Here is a 24,852-nt window from a genome sequence, read left to right on the forward strand (position 1 = left end):
TCCTCCTTTTCGGACCTGATTGACGCCTGCCCTGATGGGGCAAAACTTGCTGAAACATCAAGGAAGGGGCTGACTGGGCAAGAACATCCAGGAGCCTAGGGAAGGTTTGCAAGAGGGGCTTTAATTGCCAAGAACCCAATGAGAAGACGGAGGTGCCAGCCAGGGAGTAGTGGTGGAAGGAGGGGCGTCCCTCGGTGCTCCAGCTGGTGTGTGTTCTCAGTCACTGGAGCGTCCAACATCATGGCAGATACCAAAGTTGGTGTTGGTGATGGAGCCCACGAGACTCTTGTCCCCCTCACAGGTCAGGCCCCGTTCACAGGGACACTTGTAGTAAACCCCATAGAGCGTCTGCAGAGACATGGAGCCAGTGGAGCCACAGGTCATAGGGGCTACTTTGGGTGTCACTTGCCCCTGTCTGACTGCTCTGTCTTTTCAGATGGCTTGTCTCCTGACTGTCTCCCCAGGGGCATGGTGGGTTCTGGTCTCCACTCTGTGCCTCCTTGCTCTTATTAACTTGATCTCTCTGGGGAGCCTCTATTTACCCATCCATGAGACAGAGCTGACACATCACTGCCCCACACAGCTCACTGGTCAGCTGTCAGAGAGGGGATTGGATGGGAAAGGGCTTTGAAGCCTGTTGACCTCCCTCTCTTCATCAACTCAACATTCAGCATCCAGGAGTTCCCTGGTGGCTCAGCATGTTAAGGACCTGGCATTGTCACTGCTGTGGCTTGGGTCGCTGCTATGGCGTGGGTTTGATCTCTGCCTAGGGAACTTCTGCATGCTGCAGGCGTGGCCAGAAAAAGAAACAAAAACATTCAACATCCAGACTAACTCTCCTTGATCCCACCCCCAAGCCTTGAGGGCCCATCCCCTCTGAGCTGACCTTCTTTCTCCTTCTCACAGCCCTCTCCCCGCCCCCGCCACTGGCACTCACGAAGGCAGAACACTCGCTGTTCTCTCTGGCCTTGAGTGCGCAGCGGGACAGGCTCAGGATTGTGTCATGCTGGCAGCAGTTGCTCTTGCACTGGGCACTGTTCAGGCAGAGCTCGCCCTCATCCTGCGAGGGGGGCAGCCAGTTAACCCAGACACCCCCGCCCTCCCCTTGGTCCCTTCTCCACCCAGACCCCCACCTCACCACCTACTTTTGCTGGCCCGGCCTTCCCTGGTGGAGGGGCGCTGTGAAAGAATCTAACCTTGGAGCAGGCGGCCTCTCTGCCCACCCCTCACCCCCCACCATGTGAGAAGCTGGCAGTGCAGAGCCAGAGAGGCAGCCTGGGTTGGGGACAGGATACCTGGGTTCTAGTCCTGGCTGCACCACCAACTGCCGGGGTGACCCTTGGCAAGTCACTGCCCCACCCTGTGCCTAATTGTTCTCACCTGGAATGGTCACCCATTCAGGGTCTCCAAAACCCCCAAGCAAGGTCTCCAAACCTTTCTGGGTCCCCCAATCCTTCGAGGACCCTGAGAAAGTTGGGGACCACCTCCCTGGAAAACGCCTCCCCACCCCAGACTCTTACACATAGTCTCAGAGGATCCTGGACCCTCCAAGCCCATGTGTGGCCCTGAGTTAAGAACCTCTGAACAGAGTTGTTAACCCAAAGGGCCTTCCCTGTTTTGCCCTTGGTGGAGAGGCAGTGTGGGCCAGTGCTGGGAGCTTGGCTCTGGAGCTGATGGTAGGGCGCCTGCCCCTGCCCAAGACTTCGCACTGTGTGACCTCAGGCAGCTGACTTAACCTTTCTCTATTTCAGTTTTCCAGTTGCAAACAGGGCTGATAATAATAGTACCTATCTCATGTGGTTCTTATGAGGACTGAATATTTAAGTTTTCCTGAGGCATTTAGGACTGTGTCTGGCACACAGAGAAGAAACTACTCTAGGTCAGAAGCCAGAACCACTGGGAAGCTTTTTCTAAACTATTGGACCTCCTGAGTTAGAGTCTCCCGGGCGGGAGCCCAAGGCTCTGGATTTTTATCAAGTTCCTTCAGCCAGGTTGATGCACTTCTCTGAGCATGCGCCGTGCTGCCTTCTCTGGGGTCTCTGGGGAAGGGGCGCCTCACCTCCCAGCCCTCAGGCAGCCCCAGGTTAGGGCTAGGGACAACTTGAGCCACGCAGAGGTCAAGCGCCAAGCTTAAAAAAAGTCCCCACCTGGGGGTTCAGAGGACTTCTCCCCTGAAGACCCTCTTACCAGGTTGATAATGATTCCGCGGGGGTCTGGAACCGCATAGGCTACCGTGAGGGTCACGAGCAGAAGGGCAAGGACCTTCTCCATGATGAATGAGCACAGCTGGTGTAAGTAGCAGCTGGAAGGTCAGGTCAGGTGGCAAAAGACAGACCCAGAGGGGGTAGTGGGGCTATAAAAGGGACCACATATGACCCACCCACCTTCCCATTCCCCACAGGGCCTGCCGTGAGCAGAGGCCCAGCTGTGGCCACTCTGCTGGGGGTGGGGTCCTGATAAGGTAGCTGGGTGCCACCTGGCACCTGGTGTCTTATGTGTGTGTTGGGGGTGGGGTGACACAGCATGGTTGAGTGGGGACTCAGGGACTCTTTTACCTGTACAAGTTATTAGCTGGGCGAGTTATCTGTTCTGAGTCTGTCACCTTATCTGTCAACTGATAAAAGAGTTGCAAGGGTTTAGTGAATTCATATGTTATACACATAACATATGTGGCCTAGAACAGGGCTTGGCACACGTGAGCAGTACATGTGAGCTGCTGTTATATGTATTGCAGTACATATAAGCACCCTGAGCTTCCAGGGTGAGGCAAGGGAGACACCTAGGGTATGAGCACCTCCTTAAATTTTGCCTCCTAGGTGCCGCTCTTTTTTCACCCCAGTCTGGGCCCTCTTTTTTTTTTCTTATCAAGGCTGTACCTGCAGCATATGGAAGTTCCCAAGCTAGGGGTCAAATGGGAGCTGCAGGCCTATGTTCAGCTGTAGTAATGCCAGATCTGAGCGGCGTCTGTGACCTATGCCACAGTTTGTAGCAAAGCCAGATCTTTAACCCCCTGAGTGAGGCCAGGGATCAAATCCGTATCCTCATGGAGACTATGTCGGGTTCTTAACCCTTGAGCCATAACAGGAACTCCTGGGCCCTCTTTTGACCTCACCCAAACCCAGGTATCTGGCAGTATCAGGTGCAGGTGAGGAGTGATCCCAGCCTCCCGACACCTCAATCTTCCAGGCCCTCTTGGGGAGTTTAGGGCAGGCCCAGGTCCCTGGGCCCCTGACCAGGGAATGTGGTTCTCCTGCCCGACATACCATCCTCGAAGCCTCCCAACAGGGGGACACCTGCTGGGGTGATTTAGGGGCCCTTAGGAGGTGCTTCTCCAGCCATCCTCTCCCATTTTCTTTCCACTTCACTTAATATCTGCAAGTCCAGCATTAAACACTCACTGCTTTAGTTAAGGCTTCCACTCCCTCAGTCCCCTACCCAAGGTCATGTGTGAGCAGGAACAGTTATCAGTCCTGGCTGAGAATAGCAGGTCTCCTGAACCGCTGATGGCACAGGGCTGACGGCTGGGAAGGGCACAGCTGCCGGAGTGTGCTCAGGTGCGGGCCAGAGCAGCTTTCCCTAAGGGACTGATTGCTGCAACCAAGCACCCCCGCCCCCAATCCCAGGAGGTGAAAGAGGCCCCCACTGTGAAGGCCCCAGACTTCTGGCTTCATCCAGACATTGAACCTGTCTTCTGAACTCGTCATAATTAGCTCCACAACACTGGACAGGTTATTTAAACTGGCGAGCTTCCTGAGCCTTCTTCCTCATCTATCCAAGGAGGACGAAGGTCAGGATTGAATAAGACAATGCATGGCAATCCCATGGATGTGCCTTGCACATGACCTCAGCCCGAGTAACCACCCTCTTGTACCACTGGAGGGTGGTGTATATGGGAACAGCTGGAGGAAGCAGCTAGGAGACCCTTGAAATGAGAGGAACCCACCCAATTCCAGAGACATGGAAATGCCATTGATTAAAGGAACACTGTCCTCACTTTTTGAAACCACTTTTTGGAGTTCCCTGGTGGCCTAGCAGCTAAGGTGTCACTGCTTTGGCTCAGGTCTGATCCCTGGCCTAGGAACTTCTGCATGCCATGGGCATGGCAAAAAAAAAAAAAAAAAAAAAGGAAAGAAAAAACCCCACTTTGCCCTGTGAGTTCATCCTTGCCCTAGCTACTCCTCCCCCCCCACCCCTGGCCCCAGGACTCCTGTGAGCAGAGCCCCAGTACACGGAGGGCAATTATGGTTCCCTTCTCACCACTGAAGACTATGAGGCGTGGAGGGAACTGGAACTGGAGGAGCTCTTTCTTTTTTTTTCCCTTTTTAAGTCTGCACCTGTGGCATATGGAAGTTCACAGGCCAGGGGTCGAATTGGAGCTACAGCTGCCAGCCCACCCCACAGCCACACCAGTGGAGGATCCAAGCCACTCTGCAACCTACACCACAGCTCATGGCAAGCCAGACCTATAACCCACTGAGCGAGGCCGGGGATCAAACCCGAGTCCTCATGGAAACAAGTCAGGTTATTTACCGCTGAGTCACGATGGGAACTCCCATTATTTTATGTAATTTTCTTTTTAAAAAATTTAATTTTATCTTTTTTTTTTTTTTTTTTTTTTGCTCACACCCCTTGCATGCAGAAGTTCCCAGGCCAGGGGTCAAACACGCACCACAGCAGGGACCCAAGCCACAGCAGTGACAACACCAGATCCTTAATCTGCTGAGCCACCGGGAACTGTTTATGTAAAAATCTTGAATTTTTCTATATATGTACACTAATCATGTATTTACCTATAAATTCAAGAAACGTATAGATACTTTGGAGATGAGGGGACAAATATTCAACAAAATATAAACAAGAGGAGAAAGACATTTGAATTGAATAAAAAGCATATACTAAGGTCTGAGAAGGCTTATAAGGAACATTCTTTACTGTACTTTGTAGTTGCTTCTATTACCATACTATCATTTGCATTGCAAATGTATATTTACGTATATGTAAATATCTCTGTTCTTGAGGGCAGGAGCCCTGTCGGTTTTACTCTGTGGTCCTTGCTTAGGGAAGATAGCCTCCAACATAGGACTAAGTATCTAGAAGGCTCTTAGTAATTGTCGATTCAGTAATAGGGGCAAGGAACCAGTGATCCAGAAGGCTTTGCGGGCCTCTGGGGAATTGGAGGTTGGCAGGATAAGTAGGGAGCCAGAGAAGGGTGGGGTGGGACAGGGACTGCTCTCAAGAAGCGGTTTTGCGGCAGGAAGTGGAGCGAGAGGAAGGTGACAGCTGCAGCTCCACCCTTCCAATTTTTGTCATTCCCGCTCGGGAGGGTGAAGGGTGTTCTGATTCCCCGTGGCGCGGATGTGCAGCGGGCGGGTCGGCCGCTCTGCACACGCCTGTGTCCGGGCATCCCGGGGCGCTGGCCACGGTGCTGAAAGCAGTGCTCTCGGAGGGAGGGAGGAGGAGCCGGGCCCAGAGAAGGGGGCGGAGCTCTCTGATGCTCTGAGCTGCAAGTGGGGGAGGGGCCGGGCGGCGCCAGCAGGCCGAGACCCTGGAAGGTTTGAGCAGAGGCAGAAGGGAGACAGCGTGGCTAGAGCAGAGCGGACACAGGCACCTGGACAAGCTTCCCCTGAAGAAGGCAAGGTCATCTTTCCCTGTCCTATTAATTCTCTTTCCTCTGCCTTGGGCGGGGGAGGGGGGAAGCCTCACCTGTGCCCTGACCTCAGACTCCTCCCCAAACCTGGCTGAGAGGTGACCCATTTCTGGGCCTCCTCCATCAGTCTGTAAAGCCACTTCTAGTCCACAAATTCCCAGCCCAGGACCCAGTGCCTTCACCATGGTGAAGTTGCTGCCCGCACAGGAGGCAGCCAAGATCTACCACACCAACTACGTGAGGAACGCGAGGGCCGTGGGCGTGATGTGGGGCACGCTCACCATCTGCTTCTCCGTGCTGGTCATGGCACTCTTCATCCAGCCCTACTGGATCGGTGACAGCGTCAACACACCCCAGGCAGGCTACTTCGGCCTTTTCTCCTACTGCGTAGGCAACGTGCTGTCATCGGAGCTCATCTGCAAGGGTGGGCCACTGGACTTCTCCTCCATCCCCTCTAGAGCCTTCAAGACCGCCATGTTCTTTGTGGCCTTAGCCATGTTCCTCATCATTGGCTCCATCATCTGCTTTAGCCTGTTCTTTGTCTGCAACACCGCCACTGTCTACAAGATCTGTGCATGGATGCAGCTGGCTGCTGGTGAGCAGGGGTAGTGGGAGGGCGGGGGCCCACCCCAGACCACAAGGGCAGCTGTACAATCCCACCCTCTGTGGAGGCTCTGTCTTCTACTCAGGTGTTCCCCTTTGGCTCAGCTGTACACAATGCTCTGCAGATTCTTCTGAGGAATTGAGAATCTCGAGATGGCTGAGACCAAAAAGACCTCAGAGATCAAATTGTTCCACCCTCTCGGAGTTCCTGTCATGGCTCAGCAGTTAATGAACCCAACTAGCATCCATGAGGACATGGGTTTGATTCCTGGCCTTGCTCAGTGGATTAAGGATCCAGCGTTGTCATGAGCTGTGGTGTAGGTCGCAGACACGTAGATCCAGTGTTGCTGTGGCTGTGGCATTGGCTAGCAGTTGTAGCTCCAGTTTGACCCCCTAGCCTGGAAACCTCCATATGCTACGGGTGCAGACCTAACAAGACCAAAAAAAAAAAAAAAAAAAAAAAAAATCGTTCCACCCTCTCATCTTGTAAATGAGGAACTGAGGTCCAAAGAGTTGAAGTGACTTGTCCAGGAGCAACTCACTTTTGGTAAAGTGAAGTTCTCCATTCCCTAATTATAGGGTTCCATACTTGATGTAGCAAGCATGAGCACACAAGGCAGAGAAATTTTGTGGAAGTGACATTTTGTGATGAGGGGAGGAGACTGGGGTATTTTAAAACTATGTAGGGTAGGTGGCTACTTGTGGTGCTCAGAGGCAAGGCCTTCCCGGCCCCTTTTTCCTGCTTCTGGCTTCAGGCAGGCCTCTGGGTCCTTGGGCCAGCCGGTCCTGCTCTCCTCTAGAGCCCAGGAAGGGATGCCTAAGAACCTGTCCTGCAGCCCTTGGTCCCTTCCCATCCGGAGGACCACACACAGACTGTCCTTACTATGGAGATGTCCAGGAGCCTTGTTGGGGACTGAAAACTAGAGTAAAATCATCTTGATATCATTGGTTACAATGAGAAGCAGTACTGGAGTTCCCTTCATGGCTCAGCAGAAACGAATCTGACTAGCATCCATGAGGAGGCAGGTTTGATTCTCTGGCCTCACTCAGTGGGTTAAGGATCCAGCATTGCCATGAGCTGTGGTGTAGGTTGTGGTTCAGATCTGGTGTTGCTGTGGCTGTGGTGTAGGCTGGCAACTACAGCTCCAATTTGACCTTTAGCCTGGGAACCTCCATATGGCACAGGCACAGCCCCAAAAAGATTAAAAAAAAAAAAAAAAAAGGAGTTCCCGTCGTGGCGCAGTGGTTAACAAATCCAACTAGGAACCATGAGGTTGCGGGTTCGGTCCCTGCCCTTGCTCAGTGGGTTAACGATCCAGCGTTGCTGTGAGCTATGGTGTAGGTCGCAGACGCGGCTCGGATCCCGTGTTGCTGTGGCTCTGGCGTAGGGCGGTGGCTACAGCTCCTATAAGACCCCTAGCCTGGGAACCTCCATATGCCGAGAGAGCGGCCCAAGAAATAGCAAAAAGACAAAAAGACCAAAAAAAAAAAAAAAAAAAAAAAGAGAGAGAGAGAGAGAGAGAGCGAGAGCGAGAGCGAAGCAGTATTATCCTTAACAGAGAGAAGGGAACAGGGATCAGAATCCCATACTCAAGACTATCAGAGTTGAGGAGGTCCTCGGTGGCCTAGTGGTTAAGGATCTGGCATTGTCACTTTTGCGGGTCTGGTCCTTGCTGTGGCTCAGGTTTGATCCCTGGCTTGGGAACTTCTGCGGGTTGTGGGCTCGGCCAAAAAAGAGGACAGTCAAAGTTGAAAGGGACCCCAGAGAGCTGTAGTGCTGCCCCCCTCCAACTCTAGATGAGGAATCTAGGGCTGAGGGAGAAGATAAGACCTGGCCAAGGCTGTAGCAGGTCAACTGGCAACCTAGTAAGCAGGAGAATTAAGATAGTGGGTCCCAAGAACTAGATGTATTCCAGAGACAATTTAATTAAGGCGGACATTCCCAGAAATATAAAGATTTGTAAAATTCTTTCACATGCATCTAGAGAGGCCTCATCACCATGACCCAGGAAGGTATGTTTTCCTCCCATTTTATAGATAAGGCTCCTAGTGCGTAACTTGTCTTTTAGCACACAGGTAGGGAGAGACAGAACCTTTGACTCCAAATCTTATACTCAGGCTACTCACCTGGCTCCAGAGTTGCCTCCCCACTCCCACCCCCAGCCATCTCCCTCTTTCTGTAGTCTCTTTCATTTACTTATTTATTTATTGGGCTGCCCCCAGGGCATGCGGAAGTTCCCAGGCCAGGGATCGAACCCAAACCACAGCAGTGACAATGCAGGATTTTTAACCCAATGAGCCACCAGGGAAGCCTGTGGTCTCTTCATAGGATGAGGGAGAGTCTGGGGGCAGTGAGGCAAGTCTTGGTGGCAGTGGGGAAAAAAAGAAGGGGGAATGAAGATTTAGCAGTTTTGTTATAAAAAGGAGTAGAATGGACCCTGGCAGGCCTGTTACTGGCCCTACATATCAGAGTTATGGGATACTGGAAACATAACCCTTCCTCCCTCATTCTCTACACCCTTCCACTCCTCCGACCTCCTGCAACATGTGCCATTTGCTGAACAGGCGGTACTGGGAGGGCCTGGGTGGGGGAGGGGTCACCAGGCCATTTGAGTCAGATGCTGTCTGGGTCATGGAGCTAAACACATGGACAGAAGAGGTGGCCAGGTGCCATCCTATGAAACATTTATGTTGGGAGTGAGCAAAGGTGGTGTCATGTTCCATCCTTGGGTACTGGGGACAGAAAGATGAGCCAAAGGAAGGGGCAGAAGGAGGAAGTGTGCCCCTCCAACAGCACTTGGGAGATAAATCCACTCAAAGGGTCTTAAACCAGTTAGCTTAACCTTGCCAAGAAGCCTGGGACCAGGGAAGGGTGCAGGAGAAGAGAAAGAGGACTGATGGCTGGGGCAGCGTGGGGTTTTAGTTAACAATGTTAATTGAGCTTCTGGGGAGTTCCCGTTGTGGCACAGTGGTTAACGAATCCGACTAGGAACCATGAGGTTGCAGGTTCGGTCCCTGCCCTTGCTCAGTGGGTTAATGATGTGGCGTTGCCGTGAGCTGTGGTGTAGGTTGCAGACGCGGCTCGGATCCTGCATTGCTGTGGCTCTGGCGTAGGCCAGGGGCTACAGCTCCGATTCGACCCCTAGCCTGGGAACCTCCATATGCCGCTGGAGCGGCCCAAAGAAATAGCAAAAAGACAAAAAAAAAAAAAAAAAAAAAAAATGAGCTTCTGGATGCCAGGTGGGGGCTGAATGAGGTCCCAGCTCCTAGAAACCCAAGTAGGGCAGGTTGTTTGTCTCACATAGTCTTGGTAATATCATCCGTGGAAGGTAGCAACAGTACCCGTGTCACAGGATTCTTGGGAGGATGGATCACACAGTGCCTGACACATGGTAGGTGCTCAGTCAATGTGAAAAACACCAAACAACTTTATCAGCCAGGATGGATGGGATGATGCCACAGTAACAAGTCCCGAATCTTAGTGGCTTAAAACAAAAGTTTTTTTCTTTTCTTTTTTTTTTTTTTCTTTTTTTTTTCCTGTCTTTTCTAGGGCTGCACCCATGACACAAGGAGGTTCCCAGGCTAGGGGTCTAATCAGAGCTGTAGCTGCCGGCCTGAACCAGAGCCACAGCAACGCCAGACCCGAGCCGTGTCTGTGACCTACACCACAGTTCACAGCAGCAGATCCTTAACCCACTGAGCGAGGCCAGGGATGGAACCTGCAACCTCATGGTTCCTAGTCGGATTTGTTAACCACTGTGCCATGACGGAAACTCCCAAAAGTTTATTTCTTGATCATGGCTCACTGGAGATCAGCGCAGGTCTCTCCTCTCACTATTTTCTGGACCCCAGACTGATGGAGCATCAGCTGTCATCTGGCTGTCATTGCAGAGGGAAAGAGAGCTCTGGAAAGTCTCCATCAGCGGTTAAATGCTCTGATCTGGAAAAGCACACGGCATTTCCGCTCACATTTTATTGGCTGAAGGAATTTTTATGACCTTGCCTAACTTCAAGGGAGGGGGCAAGGAAGTATAATCCTGTTATGTACCTGGAGTATTGGTGAACGGCTCTAATGACACCCACATCCATCTATCTTCAGTGCCAATAATAATAGCAACAGCTAATATTAATTGGCCGCTTACAATGTACCAGATACTGCAGTAAGCATTTTCTATATGTGATCACACTTAATCCTCATGACAGTGTGATGAGTCAGGTATTATTATCCTTATTTTCCAGATGAGAGAATGGAAGTCAGAAACGGTTAGGTGAACTTGCCTGAGAATACCATGTGGCCTTTGCTTAGACACCACAATGGGGTGGACCCCCACTGTGCACAGGTGGGTGGGTAGGGTGCTCACAGAGGGCTGTGGCACCCACAGTAACAACCTGTTTGCACGTCAGAGGCCGGGGGGCTCTTTCTTGAAGCCCCGCAGGGAGGTGCCATAGAAGAAGGGAACCAGGCCAGGCAGCAGAGGACTTGCCACACAGCACGTGGGGAAGGCCCCTCCCCCCACAAGCATCTTCCCACTTGTCCTTACGTCTGACATGTCACCACTAAATACCTTCAGCTCCTTGGAGAGACGTCAGTCTGCGATCTTGGGGGAAATAACGTTGAAGTCGGGAAAGTCAGGAGCTGTGAGTGCAGGTCTTGGCCCTGCCACAGCTAAATGACTGGGCAGTTCACTTGGGTTCTCTGAGTCCTCGGTTTCCTATTCTGTAGAATGGGATTTTAATACACAGTCTCCTTAACAGAACTGTTGTCAAGATTGAGAGAAAATGTGGTCTGGAAGGGAAGTATGTAAATGTGCTCCTCCTAGAAAAAAACAAAAGAGGATTGATAACACTTAGGTGGGGAGGTGGGACCCCGACATTTACACTTTGCTGTGCTTTTGTTTGATCTGCTGACCTTTCTTGCAAGAATGAGCTGAGCCCCAGTCAGTGACTTTGTATCCAGCGAGGTGCTTCTCCATGGGTCTCCTGCATAGGGCACAGCCTGGGAGCTGAAGAGCCTCCATGCCTGTGAAAGGAGAACGAGGGATGGGAAAGCGGCACAAATAAAGGGAAGGCGCCCCCTGCCTGCCTGGCGGTTGTCCTTGGGGTTGCCCCAGTCACACCCCAGGAGTAGGTACCTGTCCAGGCAGCTAAGGTGGGGTGGAAGTTTGGTGGGAGGGTATGGGAGCAGAGAATGGAAGGTGGGGAAGATGACGTTTTGGGCTGTAAATACTAAATCAGTAAAAGCACAGTGTGGGATGACAGCCAGCACTCAGGAAATGCCAAATACGTCAGGCACTTTTCCAATAGTAACTCATTTGGAGGTTCCTATTGTGGCTCAGCAGGTTAGGACCTGACACAATGTCTGTGAGGATTCGGGTTCGATTCCTGGCCTCGCTCAGTTTGGTTAAAGATCTGGCATTGCTGTAAACTGTGGTGCAGGTCACAGATGTGGCTCTGATCTGGTGTTACCATGAGCTGTGGTGCAAGCTGGCAGCTGCAGCTCTGACTTGACCCCTAGCCCGGGAACTTCTACATGGTGCAGGTGTGGCCCTAAAAAAACAAAACAAAAACAAAAACAAATACTAACTCATTTGAACCTCATTGCAATCCAAACATAATTATTTCCCCATTTTACAGATGAGGAAACTAAGGTAAAAAAAAAAAAAAAGCTTAAGTAGTTTGCTCCAAAGCACACAGTTAGTTAGCAAAGAGCCAGGCTTGAGATCTAGGCAGCCTGCTCTAGTGTTTACCAGTTTTTCCTGTAGAGAAAATTACCCGAAAGAGTTTTTTTTTTTTTTTTTCTTTAGGGCCATATCTGAGGCATGTGGAAGTTCCCGGGCCAGGGGTCAGATGGAAGCTAAAGCCACCAGCCGACGCCATAGCCACAGCACTCAGAATCCAACCCATGTCTGACCTATACCACAGCTCATGGCAACACCGGTTCCTTAACCCATGGAGCGAGGCCAGGGATCGAACCTGCATCCTTATGGTTCCCAGTCAGGTTTGTTAACTGAGCCACGAAGGGGACTCCTAAAAGAGTGCTTTTAAAGACAGGCTTTCCTGGAGTTCCTGTTGTGGCGCAGTGGTTAACGAATCTGACTAGGAACCATGAGATTTCCAGTTCAATCCCCGGCCTCACTCAGTGGGTTAAGGATCCGGTGTTGCTGTGAGCTGTGGTATAGGTTGCAGACGCGGCTCAGATGCTGCATGGCTATGGCTGTGGTGTAGGCCGGAGGCTACAGCTCTGATTAGACCCCTAGCCTGGGAACCTCCATAGGCCGCAGGTACGGCCCTAGAAAAGACAAAAAAATAAAATAAAAAATAAAAAATAAATAAAGGCAGGGTTTCCTGAGCCCGACCCTGACTCGGGAATCAGCATTTTAAACACATTCAGGGAAGTGTGGACAACTGCACTGTGCCACAGTGGGTAAGGCTGTGGAGGCCTGTTTGCTTGAATGGAAGGTTCACGAAGGAATCAGCCAGAGATGGGGCTGGAAAACTTCCGGTATTCATTGAATCTAAGATACCTGATTTGTAGGACACACCGTTCTTTTTTCCTTTTTAGGGCCATGCCTGTGGCATATAGAAGTTCCTGGGCTGGGGGTTGAATCAGAACCGCAGCTGCCGGCCTACACCACAGACACAGCAATGCAGGATCTGGGCTGCATCTGTGCCCTTACCACAGTTTGTGGCAATGTCAGACCTGTAACCCACATCCTCATGGACATTGTGTCAGGTTCTTAACCAGCTGAGCCACCATGGGAACTCTGGACACGCCCTTATTCTATGTGCTGTGAAAAAAAAAAAAAAATACCTCTAATTAAATTATGGCCTAAAGCTTCGTTACTACACTTATTTCAGAGATGTTGGAGTAGGAACAAATGTACATCTCAGGAATGATGAGTTCTCCGAGGACTCTGAAGCCAGGGTAGGCAGTGCCATGTCCAGTCCAAAGGGCCTGGCTGAGGGCTTGGTAGAAGCACCTCATGCTATGGCAAAACCCAGCCTCTGCCCCTGACCACTGGCTCCCAGGGGCAAGTCGCTTTAGCTCTTGGGGTCTCAGCTTTCTCCCTTTTGTTCCAAAAAGGCTCAGGCACTGCCCCCCGTGTCTCTCAAGGCTGTTAACGCAGGAAGAAGGGAGATGTCGAGGTGACAGCAGAGCCAGGTGGGAGATAGCAGGCTGAGCACCCCCAGCCTGACGCGTCTGCCCTGCTCCTGCCCCCTCAGCCACAGGCCTGATGATCGGCTGCCTGGTCTACCCAGACGGCTGGGACTCAAGTGAGGTGCGACGCATGTGTGGGGAGCAGACGGGCAAATACACCCTGGGCCACTGCACCATCCGCTGGGCCTTCATGCTGGCCATCCTCAGCATTGGAGACGCCCTCATCCTCTCCTTCCTGGCCTTTGTGCTGGGCTACCGGCAGGACAAGCTGCTGCCTGACGACTACAAAGCCGACGGAAAAGGTACCTCTCTTTCTCCCAGGGAGGTTGCCTGAGGTTTGGGGGTGTGGGGACACGGATTCCAATCAGACACAGCCCTTGTCCCAGAAGCCTAAGGACGGTTGCAGGCTGGCATTTGATCAGGTGATGACACCTATGTGGTGGAGGATGTCCATGATAGAAGGGTGTCCTCTGTCTCTGGGAGTCCTGGTTCGGCCTGGGGAGCTAGACATGCCCTCCCAAAGGGGGCAGCACTGATGTAGGGGTCCCTTTTTATTTTTTATCTTTTTTTTTTTTGTCTTTTTGCCATTTCTTGGGCCGCTCCTGTGGCATATGGAGGTTCCCAGGCCAGGGGTCGAATCGGAGCTGTAGCCACTGGCCTACGCCAGAGCCACAGCAGCGAGGGATCCGAGCCGCGTCTGCAACCTACACCACAGCTCACAGCAACACCGGATCGTTAACCCACTGAGCAAGGGCAGGGACCGAACCCGCAACCTCATGGTTCCTAGTCGGATTCGTTAACCACTGCACCACGACGGGAACTCCTATTTTTTATCTTTTTTAAGGCCGTACCCACAGTACATGGAAGTTCTCAGACTAGGGGTGAAATCAGAGCTGTAACCACTGGCCTACACCACAGCCACGGCAAGGCTGGAGCCAAGCCGAGTCTATGACCTACACCACAGCTTAAGGCAACGCTGGATCCTTTTTTTTTAAAATTAATTTTTTCCTGCATTTTATAATGATCTTTTATTTTTTCCATTATAGCTGGTTTACAGTGTTCTGTCAGCTTTCTAATGTAGAGCAAAGTGACCCAGTCACACGTACATATGTACATTCTTTTTCTCACATTATCATGCTCCATCATAAGTGACTAGATATAGTTCCCAGTGCTATACAGCAGGGTCTCATTGCCTATCCATTCCAAAGGCATAATTTGCATCTATTAACCCCAAATTTCCAATCCATCCCACTCCCTCCCCCTCCCCCTCGGCAACCACAAGTCTATTCTCTATGTCCATTTTCTTTTCTTTCTTTTTTTTTTTTTTTTTTTTTTTTTTGTCTTTTTGTCTTTAGTTGTTGTTGTTCTTGTTGTTGCTATTTCTTGGGCCGCTCCCGCGGCATATGGAGGTTCCCAGGCTAGGGGTCGAATCGGAGCTGTAGCCACCGGCCTACGCCAGAGGCACAGCAACGCAGGATCCGAGCCGCGTCTGCAACCTACACCACAGCTCACGGCAACGCCAGATCGTTAACTCACTGAGCAAGGGCAGGGACCGAACCCGCAACCTCATGGTTCCTAGTCGGATTCGTTAACCACTGCGCCACGACGGGAACTCCCATTTTCTTTTCTTTTCTGTGGAAAGGTTCAGTTGTGCCATATATTAGATTCCAGATATAAGTGATATCATATGGTATTTGTCTTTCTCTTTCTGACTTATTTCACTTAGTATGAGAGTCTCTAGTTTCATCCATGTTGCTGCAAATGGCATTGTTTCATTCTTTTTTATGGCTAAATAGTATTCCATTCTGTATATATGCCACATCTTAATCCAATCATCTGTCAGTGGACATTTAGGCTGTTTCCATGTCTTGGTTATTGTGAGTAGTGCTGCAGTGAACACGTGCATGTCTTTTTCAAGGAAAGTTCTGTCCAGATATATGCCCAAGAGTGGGATTGCTGGGTCATAGGGTAAGTTGTATATTTAGTTTTCTGAGGGACCTCCATATTGTTTTCCATAGTAGTTGTACCAGTTTACATTCCCAACAGTGCAGGAGGGTTCCCTTTTCTCCACACCCCCTCCAGCATTTGTTACTTGTGGACTTATTAATGATGGCCATTCTGACTGGTGTGAGGTAGTATCTCATAGTAGTTTTGATTTGCATTTCTCTAATAATCAATGATGTTGAGCATTTTTTCATGTGCTTGTTGGTCACTTGTATATCTTCTTTGGAGAAATTTCTGTTCAGGTCTTTTGCCCATTTTTTCAGTTGAGTTGTTGGCTTTTTTGCTGTTGAGTTGCGTAAGTTGTTTGTATATTTTAGAGATTAAGCCCTTGTCAGTTGCATCATCTGAAACTATTTTCTCCCATTCTGTAAGTTGTCTTTTTTTTTTTTTTTTTTTTTTTATGGTTTCCTTTTCTGTGCAAAAGCTTGTCAGTTTGATTAGGTCCCATTGGTTTATTTTTGCTTTTATTTCAGTTGCTTTGGGAGACTGACCTGAGAAAACATTTGTAAGGTTGACATCAGAGAATGTTTTGCCTATGTTCTCTTCCAGGAGTTTGATGGTGTCTTGTCTGACATTTAAATCTTTTTTTGTTTGTTTGTTTTTTTGTCCTTTAGGGCCACACCAACGGCATATGGAGGTTCCCAGGCTAGGGGTCTAATTGGAGCTGTTGCTGCCGGCCAATGCCACAGCCACAGCAATGCCAGACTCGAGCCGCATCTGTGGCCTGTACCACAGCTCATGGCAATGCCGGATCCTTAACTCACTGAGCGGGGCCAGGGATCAAACCCACAACCTCTTGGTTCCTAGTTGGATTCATTTCCACTGCACCATGACAGGAATTCCTTACATTTAAGCTTTTAAGCCATTTTGAGTTTATTTTTATGCATGGTATGAAGGTGTGTTCCAGTGTCACTGATTTACATGAGACTGTCCAGTTTTCCCAGCACTACTTGCTGAAAAGACTCTTTTTTTCCCATTTTATATTCGTGCCTCCATTGTTGATGATTAATTGACCGTAGGTGTCTGGGTTTATTTCTGGGCTCTCTATTCTGTTCCATTGGTCTGTATGTCTGTTTATTGTACCAGTACAACACTGTCTTGATTACTATAGCTTTGTAATATTGCCTGAAGTCTAGGAGAATTATGCCTCCTGCTTGGTTTTTGTTCCTCAGGATTGCTTTGGCAAATCTGGGTCTTTTATGGTTCCATATAAAATTTTGGATTGTTTGTTCTAGTTTTGTGAAAAATATCATGGATAATTTGATAGGGATTACATTGAATCTGTAGATTACTTTGGGTGGTATGGCCATTTTTACAATATTAATTTTTCCAACCAAGGAGCATGGAATATCTTTCCATTTCTTTGAATCCTCTTTAATTTTCTTGATTAATATTTTATAGTTCTCAGCATCTAAGTCTTTCACCTCCGTGGTCAGGTCTATTCCCAGGTATTTGATTTTTTGGGGGTGCAATTTTAAAAGCTATTGTACTTTTGTATTCCTTTTCTAATATTTCATTGTTAGTATACAGAAATGCAACTGATTTCTGAATGTTAATCTTATATCCTGCTACTTTGCTGAATTTGTTGATCAGTTCAAGTAGTTTTTGGGTTGAGTCCTTAGGGTTTCCTATATATAGTATCATGCCATCTGCACTCAGTGACATTTTTACCTCTGGATACTTTTTCTTTCTTTTTTTCTTTTTTCTTTTTTTTGTCTTTTTGCTATTTCTTTGGGCCGCTCCCTAGGCATATGGAGGTTCCCAGGCTAGGGGTCGAATCGGAGCTGTAGAGCTGTAGCCACCAGCCTACGCCAGAGCCACAGCAGCGCGGGATCCGAGCCGCGTCTGCAACCTACACCACAGCTCACAGCAACGCCAGATCGTCAACCCACTGAGCAAGGGCAGGGACCGAACCTGCAACCTCATGGTTCCTAGTTGGATTAGTTAACCACTGCGTCACGACGGGAACTCCTCTGGATACTTTTTCTTTCTTTTGTTTGTCTGATTGCTGTGGCTAGGACTTCCAATACTATGTTGAATAACAGCAGTGAGAGTGGGCAACCTTGTCTTGTTCCAGATTTTAGTGGGAAGGCTTTCAGATTTTCTCCATTGAGTATTATATGGGCTGTGGGTTTGTCGTAAATGGCTTTTATTATGTTAAGGTATGTTCCCTCTACATCCACTTTGGTAAGAGTTTTTATCATGAATGGATGTTGGACTTTGTCAAATGCTTTTTCTGTATCTATTGAGATGATCATGTGGTGTCAAATGTTGATGGATTTCCATATGTTGAACCATCCTTGTGAACCTGGCATGATGGATCCTTAACCCACTGAGTGAGGCCAGGGATTGAATCACATCCTCATGGATACTATGTTGTGTTCTTACCTCACTGTGCCACAGCAGGAACTGCTGAGGTGGGGTCTTGGGCATTTGCTTGGTGGAGGGGGATAGCAGGGGAGGCGAAGGGAAGGCTTGTTGGGGAAGGAGGAGAAAGGCAGGTGAGGGGACAGATGTGACAGCTCCTGGAGGACGGATGGTGGGAACCTGAGCTCCCTTGGGTTAGGGTAGCCTTGGGATTCTCTGTATATCCATCCTGCCCCTGAGTCATAAAGGTCACTTGTGGCTGACCCCCCAGGCCCAGGGAGGCCCTTCAGGAAGCCTCCTCTACCTGAATCCCCTTGACCTCCCTTTCTCCTTCTGCTTTTTCAGCTCTTCCCAGTCTTAATAGGTTTTTCAGTGCATAGTCTGAGGTCAAACCCTGTCTCACATCCTTGGGACTCCCCAGATGCCTGCTCCCAGCAGGTGGCCATTATGAGGGGCCTCTTGCACCCAAGAGACCTCTCCTGGCTCCTTCCCCACAATTGCCTTCATATCATCCCCGGACCAGAACTGGAACAGCCAAAGTCCCTTTTCACCTATGACCGTGGACCCTTCCCGGAAGAGGAACCTGCAGCCCAGAAGGGAGACCCACCCACAGGTGTCCAGAAAGGTGGTAGCAGAGAGGCTCAGGTCTTTGCTGGCTCAGCCTGGGGCCCACTTCTGTGCAGGGAAGCAATTGGAAACATGTCGCCTGTCTCTAGAGGTGAGACGAGAGATTTATACACTTAAGTTAGGTGGTTAAAAGTGAAAACCAGGACTTCCCGCTGTGGCTCAGTGGATTAAGAACCTGACTCCTACCCATGAGGACACAGGTTCGGTCCCTGGCCCTGCTCAGTGGGTTAAGCATCTGGCATTGCTGTGAGCTGTGGTGTAGGTCACAGATGTGGCTCACACCCGTGTTGCTGTGGCTGTGGTGTAGGCCAACAGCTGCAGCTCTGTTTCAATCCCTAGTCTGGGAACTTCCACATGCCGTGGGCTAAAAAAAAAAAAAAAAAAAAAAAAAAAAAAGACTCCTACAATTAAACAACAATAATTAAAATAACCCAATCTTTTAAACGGGCAAAGGATTTGAATAGACTTTTCTTCAAAGAAGATATACAAATGGCCACATAAAAAGGTACTCAATATTATTGGTCATTAGGAAAATGCAAATTAAAATCGCAATGAGATACAAGGATGGCTGTAATAAAAAAGATGAACCATAATGAGTGCTGATGAGCATGTGGACAAAGTAGCATCAGCATTCATTATTGTTCCTCCTTATTACACAAAAGACCATATAAAAGATCCCTTTTATATAAAGTGTTCAGAATAGGCAAATCCATAGAGACGCAGAGTAGATTTTAGTAGTTCCCTGGGGCTGGGAAGAGGGGCGGATTGGGAGTGATCACTAAAGATCATAGGGTTTGTTTTGGGGTGATGAACAAGTTCTAGAATTAGGTAGCAGGTGATGGTTGCACAACTTAGTGAACATACTAGAAACCACTGAGTTGAACATTTTTAAATAAGTAAATTTTATGTTAATGAATTACACCTCAATAAAAAAATATTGTGCTGAGGATCAGCTAGTGTACATAAAGCACTAACAATGCCTGCATATTGTAGGTGATGAATACCTGTTCATTCTCTCCACCTTGTCTTTCCAGTACCTACACTCTTTGTATCATCCATCTGCTCAGCCAATAGTAGCTCTTGTGCTCCAGTTGCCTACCGATACTTTTAGGCCCAGGGTGTTCAGTGAAGAAGGAAAGCCTGCATTTGGACCTTAAGGCTGAAAAGGGAGGTGCTCATGCAATATGGAATCACAAGCTGGGATAAACATTGTGAACAAGAAGTGAAAGCTTTCTTGTGAGTGAGTAAGAGGAATGGATTGAACTAGTTTGGAGAGGGAATAGTGTTAGGGAATTAAACCTGAAAAGAAGGCTTGGTTGTTAAACAAATACTGTTCTTTATCATTGCAGAGGAAGTCTGAAGCAGCTGGAGTGTTGGTGAGTAATTCTTTGGAAGGGCTGTGGCCTCTGTTTCCTTTTTGAATCATCAGGTGGCAGGTGGAATGACTCAGGGGGCTGGGCTGTAGGACCTGGGGAGAGAAGGGTTGGGGGTATGGGGATGGGGGCAGCAGCTAGCTGGCATCTGAGACCTTCACTGAGGGGCAAACAGGAGCCTTTTAGTTTTACTTGTGTCTGGAGAAGTGCAAAAAGCAAAGGGAGAGAAGAAATAATTTAAAATAGGCAGGTAGTTTCATAAACTCATCTTTTTTGTGGAGCTTGGCAAACAAGAAGAGACTGTAGAAGTCATTATTGTAATTTGGAACCTTATTTTCAGAATGAATTTTAAGTGATTTGTAAGAAACATACTAGAAAACCTAATATGATAGAAAATAAAAGTCATAGAGAGGAAAACAAATATTCCAGAAAGCTAGGCTAATAGAATTAGTGTATTGAGCATTAAATTTAGCTCCTTGCTTCCTGACAGCCAAAGCAAAAAAGCAAAACATGATTTAGTCAGTTTTAATGTCTGGTTAAAAAGGAAACACAACATATTAATTTCTTTATTGTCTTTTAAGTTCCCAAAATATGATTTAACAAGAACATGAAGGAAAGCATTTACAAAGAAAGAGGGGAGTTCCTGTTGTGGCTCAGAGGGATAAGAACCCGACATGGTGTCCATGAGGATGACAGCCATAAAATATAAGAGGGGTTCCTTGGTGGCTCAGTGGGTTAAGCGTTGTTGCTGTTGTGGCACAGGTTTGATCCCTGGCCCAGGAACTTCTGCACGCTGAAGGCATGGCCAAATAAATAAAGAACAAGGGAGGAAGGGAAGGAGGAAAGGAGGAAAGAAGAGCATGAGAAGGACTAGCTCACAATAGTATCACCTCCCCAACAGCTGCCATTTATTGAGGATTTATATCAGGTCAGGCACTTTGTGTGAGTAGAAGTGATTATCTCAATTTACACTCCATTTAAACTATTTTAATTTTTGCTAAGAATCTTTCAACACTTGACCATGTAGACTTAGGGATGGAACCCATGCCACAGCTATAATCAGAGTTAGAGCAGTGGCAATGCTGGATCCTTAACCTGCTGAGCCAGAAGGGAACTTCGACATACTTTTTGAATAATTATAAGTTAGCACTGCCTCCTCCACATTTATTAGATGGTTCTCAAACATTAATATGGGTAAGTCAGCTGGGGGGTTAAAATTCAGACTGATTCATTTGAAGTGGGACCAAACACTGCCATTTTTAACCAGCTCCCTAGTGATGGCCTGCTGGATAGGGGTTACACTTCGAGTAGCAAACTAGCAAAGACATGTTCTTATGTTTCTGCAAGGTTCATTATTAAAGTCTTTCAAAGCCAAACTCCACAGCACTGTTGTACCATTTCATTGCTGAATCAGACTGTAGTTAGCCATTTAGGACTCCTCTCATAGATAACTTTGCTTCTGTTGATAAATTCTGGAGTGGAATTACTGAACCAAAGGTAACTACAGCTGTCTGCTTTTTACTTTTTCTTGCACTACATTTTATTTATATCTTAAAAGACATTTATGAGTTTTTGAGAGACACTGAAACTATCTCGTACACTAATGAGGAAGTTTGCATGTCTGAGGTAGAAATGAATTAAAATGTGAGCATGCATGTGGGCAAGTTTTGTGTTTTTATTGGCTTAAAAAAATGTCCAATTCTATAATCTTGCCACCTTTTTTTCCCCCCTTAATACCACAGTTCATCTACTTCCCTGACAAAGGAAAATGGGAATCAAATCCTTCAGAAATAAAAACTTGTTCCAAGTTGCCTTGTGTCTGCTGCTCTAAGCCTGAGGTCCTGAAGACTTTCATCACAGGATAGAACCTGACCATCTCTTGAGACAAGACCTCTCTCATCCTATCCAGAAAACCCAGTCAAGCAGAACTGCAATGACTACATCCAAGACCTTCAGAGACATGTGTGTAATTCTCTCCCTGTCCCTTCACACCAGCCAACTGCTTTACCCTCTCGATAAAATGGGACAATGAGTTGAGTCGTGGGGCCTCCCAGGTGAGGACCCTGTGCCTAATTCACTTAGGATACTCATTTGAAGGCACCAGAAACTGCTATCCAGCCCCAAGAAGAGGTGGCCATACACACACTGATCATTTCAGGTTCAGGTTCAAGAGATCTTTTGCTGCATTTTTTTTTTTTAAACATTTTTTTGGTTCTCTTTTTAGGCTGCATCTGCAGCATACGGAAGTTCTTAGGCTGGGGTTGATTTGGAGCTGCAGCTGCCAGCCTACACCACAGCCACAGCAACACTGGATCTGAGCCGCATCTGTGACCTAAGCTACAGCTTGTGAGAATGGTGGATCTTTTTTTTTTTTTGTTTTTTGTTTTTCCCGGTCTTTTTGCCTTTTCTAGGGCTGCTCCCTCGGTATATGGAGGTTCCCAGGCCAGGGGTCTAATCAGAGCTGTAGCCACAGACCTATGCCAGAGCCACAGCAACATGGGATCTGAGCCGCATCGCAACCTACACCACAGTTCACGGCAACACTGGGTCCCTAACCCACTGAGCAAGGCCAGGGATCGAACCCGCAACCTCATGGTTCCTAGTCGGATTCGTTAACCACTGCACCACGATGGGAACGCCGAGAATGCTGGACCTTTAACCCACTGAGCAAACCTGCATCAGGGACACTATGTCGGGTTCTTAACCTGCTGAGCCAAAATGGCAACTCACTTTGCTGCTTCTTTCTTTTTTTTCTTATTGATGCTCAGAGGTGCATAAAGAATGGAGAGGCCACTGGAACCTGAATTCATCAGAAAGTCTTAGAAGATTGGGTGACTTTAGGACCTAAAAAGTTATGAGACTAAATTGACTTTTTCTCCTTTGGAACTAACAATCACATTTCTTTGTAGTGCCCACACTGACCCAATCAAAATGCTAACAGCTTCAGAAATGTTACCTGTGGCCAAGTAATTTGTTATAGTAACAGTAAACAACACCTTTGGATCTGGTACATTAAATGGTGAATCTTTCACCAGCCTCCAAAGGGGAACTCAGATCAGGTAATAACCTCACTGCTACAGATGCCAAGACAAAGACTGATGCTTTAGGGTTCCCTGACTGAAGGATGGTACATAGAAACAGGGTTTTGATGATTATATGGAGTGACTGATCCTGGAATAACAATGTTTTTTTTCCAGTCTTTATCTGTTTTCCCAGCAAAGGGAAAATGTGCATGCTGTTCTCACAGGTGGAAAGGGGTAAATGCTGAAAAAAAACTGTCATGGATCTTGTCATTGCTTGACCAAAGAGCAGTGACCTGGACAAGTAACCTTTTATTCTGGGCTGCAGGGTTTGCTTTTTACTCAATGCACTGACAACCTGTCAGTGGTATTTCTTCTTCAGTTCAGATGAGCTATGAATGAGTATCCAGCATCGTCCCAGTTGTTGGTGATGGGAACTATTAGAATGGGATTTAAGAATGATCACATTCATATTTTCTTGTGCTAATAAGATTATTTCAGAGTCAGGCACCTACTTTATGCAAGCTTAGCGTATGACAGAATTTGGCTAATTCTGTAGCTTAGTAACTTTTCTAGCTAGATTTGTTATTTCTTATAATCTTACTTTTTATAAAAGGCAAAATAAAAACTTCTAAAAGTCTCCCTACCTTCAAAATATGGCAATCCTGGTGGTCTGTGGAAGCTTCGGGGGCTGGTGGGGCTCAAGGTGCATCTGCCAATAGCTTACAACTTGCTCTCACCAACAGTTGTCTGAGGCAGGAGTGGATGTTTACTAATGACCAGTACTGGGGAAGATCTGCAAATCTGAGTCATACGATTCAGCATTTCACCTTTTGCTTTATCTTCAAGGAAACTCAGAATTCAACCTCTCCAGTAATGATTTTGGTTAATACTTAGTAACTGCTCATCAGCTCTTTTCAAGTGGCTTTTAAATTCTTACAGGCACCTCAAATTTCATCCTTGAAAGTATACTGAAAATCAAATCAGTACTCTAACCAAGCTGATGTAACCCTTCCTCTGCCTTGGACTGGGGCATAGGGATGGTTGTGATGCCCAAGGTTTACCAAAGACTAGCCCTGAGCAGGTCAAGAGGAAGGCCTTGTCATTTATACTTGAAATGTGAGCCAGAAAGACGTCCTTCCTAAATGCTTTCACTATCTTACATCCCTGCTGCTGCATAACAAGTTACCCCAGGACTCAGTGGCTTAAAACATTTTAGTTTCTATAGGTTAGGAATCACCAACACTCAACCAAGTGTGTCCACCTCAAGGTTTCTCACAAGGCTGCAATAAAAGTGTTGGATCTGCTTCAAGCTCAGTGAAGTCAGTAGGACTCAAAATTCTCACAGGCTGTTGAAGGCCCAAGTTCCTTGCTGGCTGAGGGCCTCTCCAAAGGGCTATTTACATGGCAGCTTGCCTACTCAAAGCAAGGCTCTAAGACAGAGCAAGAGAAGGTGCACAGATAGAAGCCCTGGCTGTCCTGTAACCAAAACTAGGTGACATCTTATCACTTTTGCCTTCATCTGTTAGAACCATCACCATGTCCAGCCCACATTCAAGGTGAGGGAATTGCACAAGTGTGTGAAAAACATCAGGAAGGGGGAATCACTGGGGTCCTTTAAAATGGTTTTTCATAGTTATTTCCTAATTAATTTCCTGCGGAGATAGGTATTTACCAGAACACTTTCTTGGAACAAAGGTAAGAATCTAATAACCTTATATACTGATGGGTACATTTATTTTTAACAAATTAAACTGAAGAGGAAGGGCCCTATCCCACTTTTTTTTTTTTTTTTTTTGTCTTGTCATTTCTAGGGCTGCTCCAGTGGCATGTGGAGGTTCCCAAACTAGGGGTCTAATTTGAGCTGCAGCCGCTGGCCTACACCACAGCCACTGCAACTCGGGATCCAAGCCGTGTCTGCAACCTAACCACAGCCCACAGAAACGCCAGATCCTCAACCCACTGAGCAAGGCCAGGGATGGAACCTGCAACCTCATGGTTCCTAGTCGGATTCGTTAACCACTGAGCCACGATGGGAACTTCCCACTTTTG

General features: G+C 47.9%; 2 protein-coding genes across 7 annotated transcripts; one reads left to right on the top strand and one right to left on the bottom strand.

Annotated features, from left to right (window-relative positions):
- On the bottom strand, positions 102 to 2,314 carry CLPS (colipase). The gene is made up of 3 exons (NM_214203.1): positions 2,188 to 2,314; positions 938 to 1,060; positions 102 to 348 (listed from the first exon to the last, which is right to left on the bottom strand). The coding sequence occupies exons 1-3, from the start codon at positions 2,269 to 2,271 to the stop codon at positions 217 to 219; spliced, it is 339 nt and encodes a 112-aa protein (NP_999368.1). The 5' UTR covers positions 2,272 to 2,314; the 3' UTR covers positions 102 to 216.
- LHFPL5 (lipoma HMGIC fusion partner-like 5) lies at positions 5,232 to 23,451 on the top strand. Of its 6 annotated transcripts, none has more exons than XR_002345685.1 (5): positions 5,800 to 6,242; positions 13,475 to 13,711; positions 19,442 to 19,647; positions 19,757 to 19,783; positions 21,523 to 22,118. XR_002345685.1 is itself a non-coding variant. In XM_001927246.5 (4 exons), exons 1-3 carry the CDS (start codon positions 5,831 to 5,833, stop codon positions 19,765 to 19,767), a joined length of 660 nt encoding a protein of 219 aa, XP_001927281.3. In that variant the 5' UTR covers positions 5,232 to 5,830; the 3' UTR covers positions 19,768 to 19,783; positions 21,523 to 23,451. The 6 variants fall into 6 exon arrangements, 2 of the variants coding, with proteins under 2 accessions (XP_001927281.3, XP_020954292.1); XR_002345683.1 differs by having other exon boundaries at positions 19,442 to 19,643; XM_001927246.5 differs by lacking the exon at positions 19,442 to 19,647 and having other exon boundaries at positions 5,232 to 6,242; positions 21,523 to 23,451.

This window comes from Sus scrofa, chromosome 7 (genome assembly GCF_000003025.6).
Source record: "Sus scrofa isolate TJ Tabasco breed Duroc chromosome 7, Sscrofa11.1, whole genome shotgun sequence".
Taxonomy (NCBI): Eukaryota; Metazoa; Chordata; class Mammalia; order Artiodactyla; family Suidae; genus Sus; species Sus scrofa.

Bases quoted from the DNA above. Each gene is read 5' to 3' on its own strand.
- LHFPL5 (XM_021098633.1), top strand. From the start codon at position 5,831: ATGGTGAAGTTGCTGCCCGCACAGGAGGCAGCCAAGATCTACCACACC. The intron at 6,243-13,474 runs GTGAGCAGGGGT...CTGCCCCCTCAG, and splicing joins ATGGATGCAGCTGGCTGCTG to CCACAGGCCTGATGATCGGC. The intron at 13,712-19,441 runs GTACCTCTCTTT...TTGTCTTTCCAG, and splicing joins CTACAAAGCCGACGGAAAAG to TACCTACACTCTTTGTATCA.
- CLPS (NM_214203.1), bottom strand. From the start codon at position 2,271: ATGGAGAAGGTCCTTGCCCTTCTGCTCGTGACCCTCACGGTAGCCTAT. The intron at 1,061-2,187 runs GTAAGAGGGTCT...CCCCCCTCGCAG, and splicing joins GCGGAATCATTATCAACCTG to GATGAGGGCGAGCTCTGCCT. The intron at 349-937 runs GTGAGTGCCAGT...ATGTCTCTGCAG, and splicing joins ACAGCGAGTGTTCTGCCTTC to ACGCTCTATGGGGTTTACTA.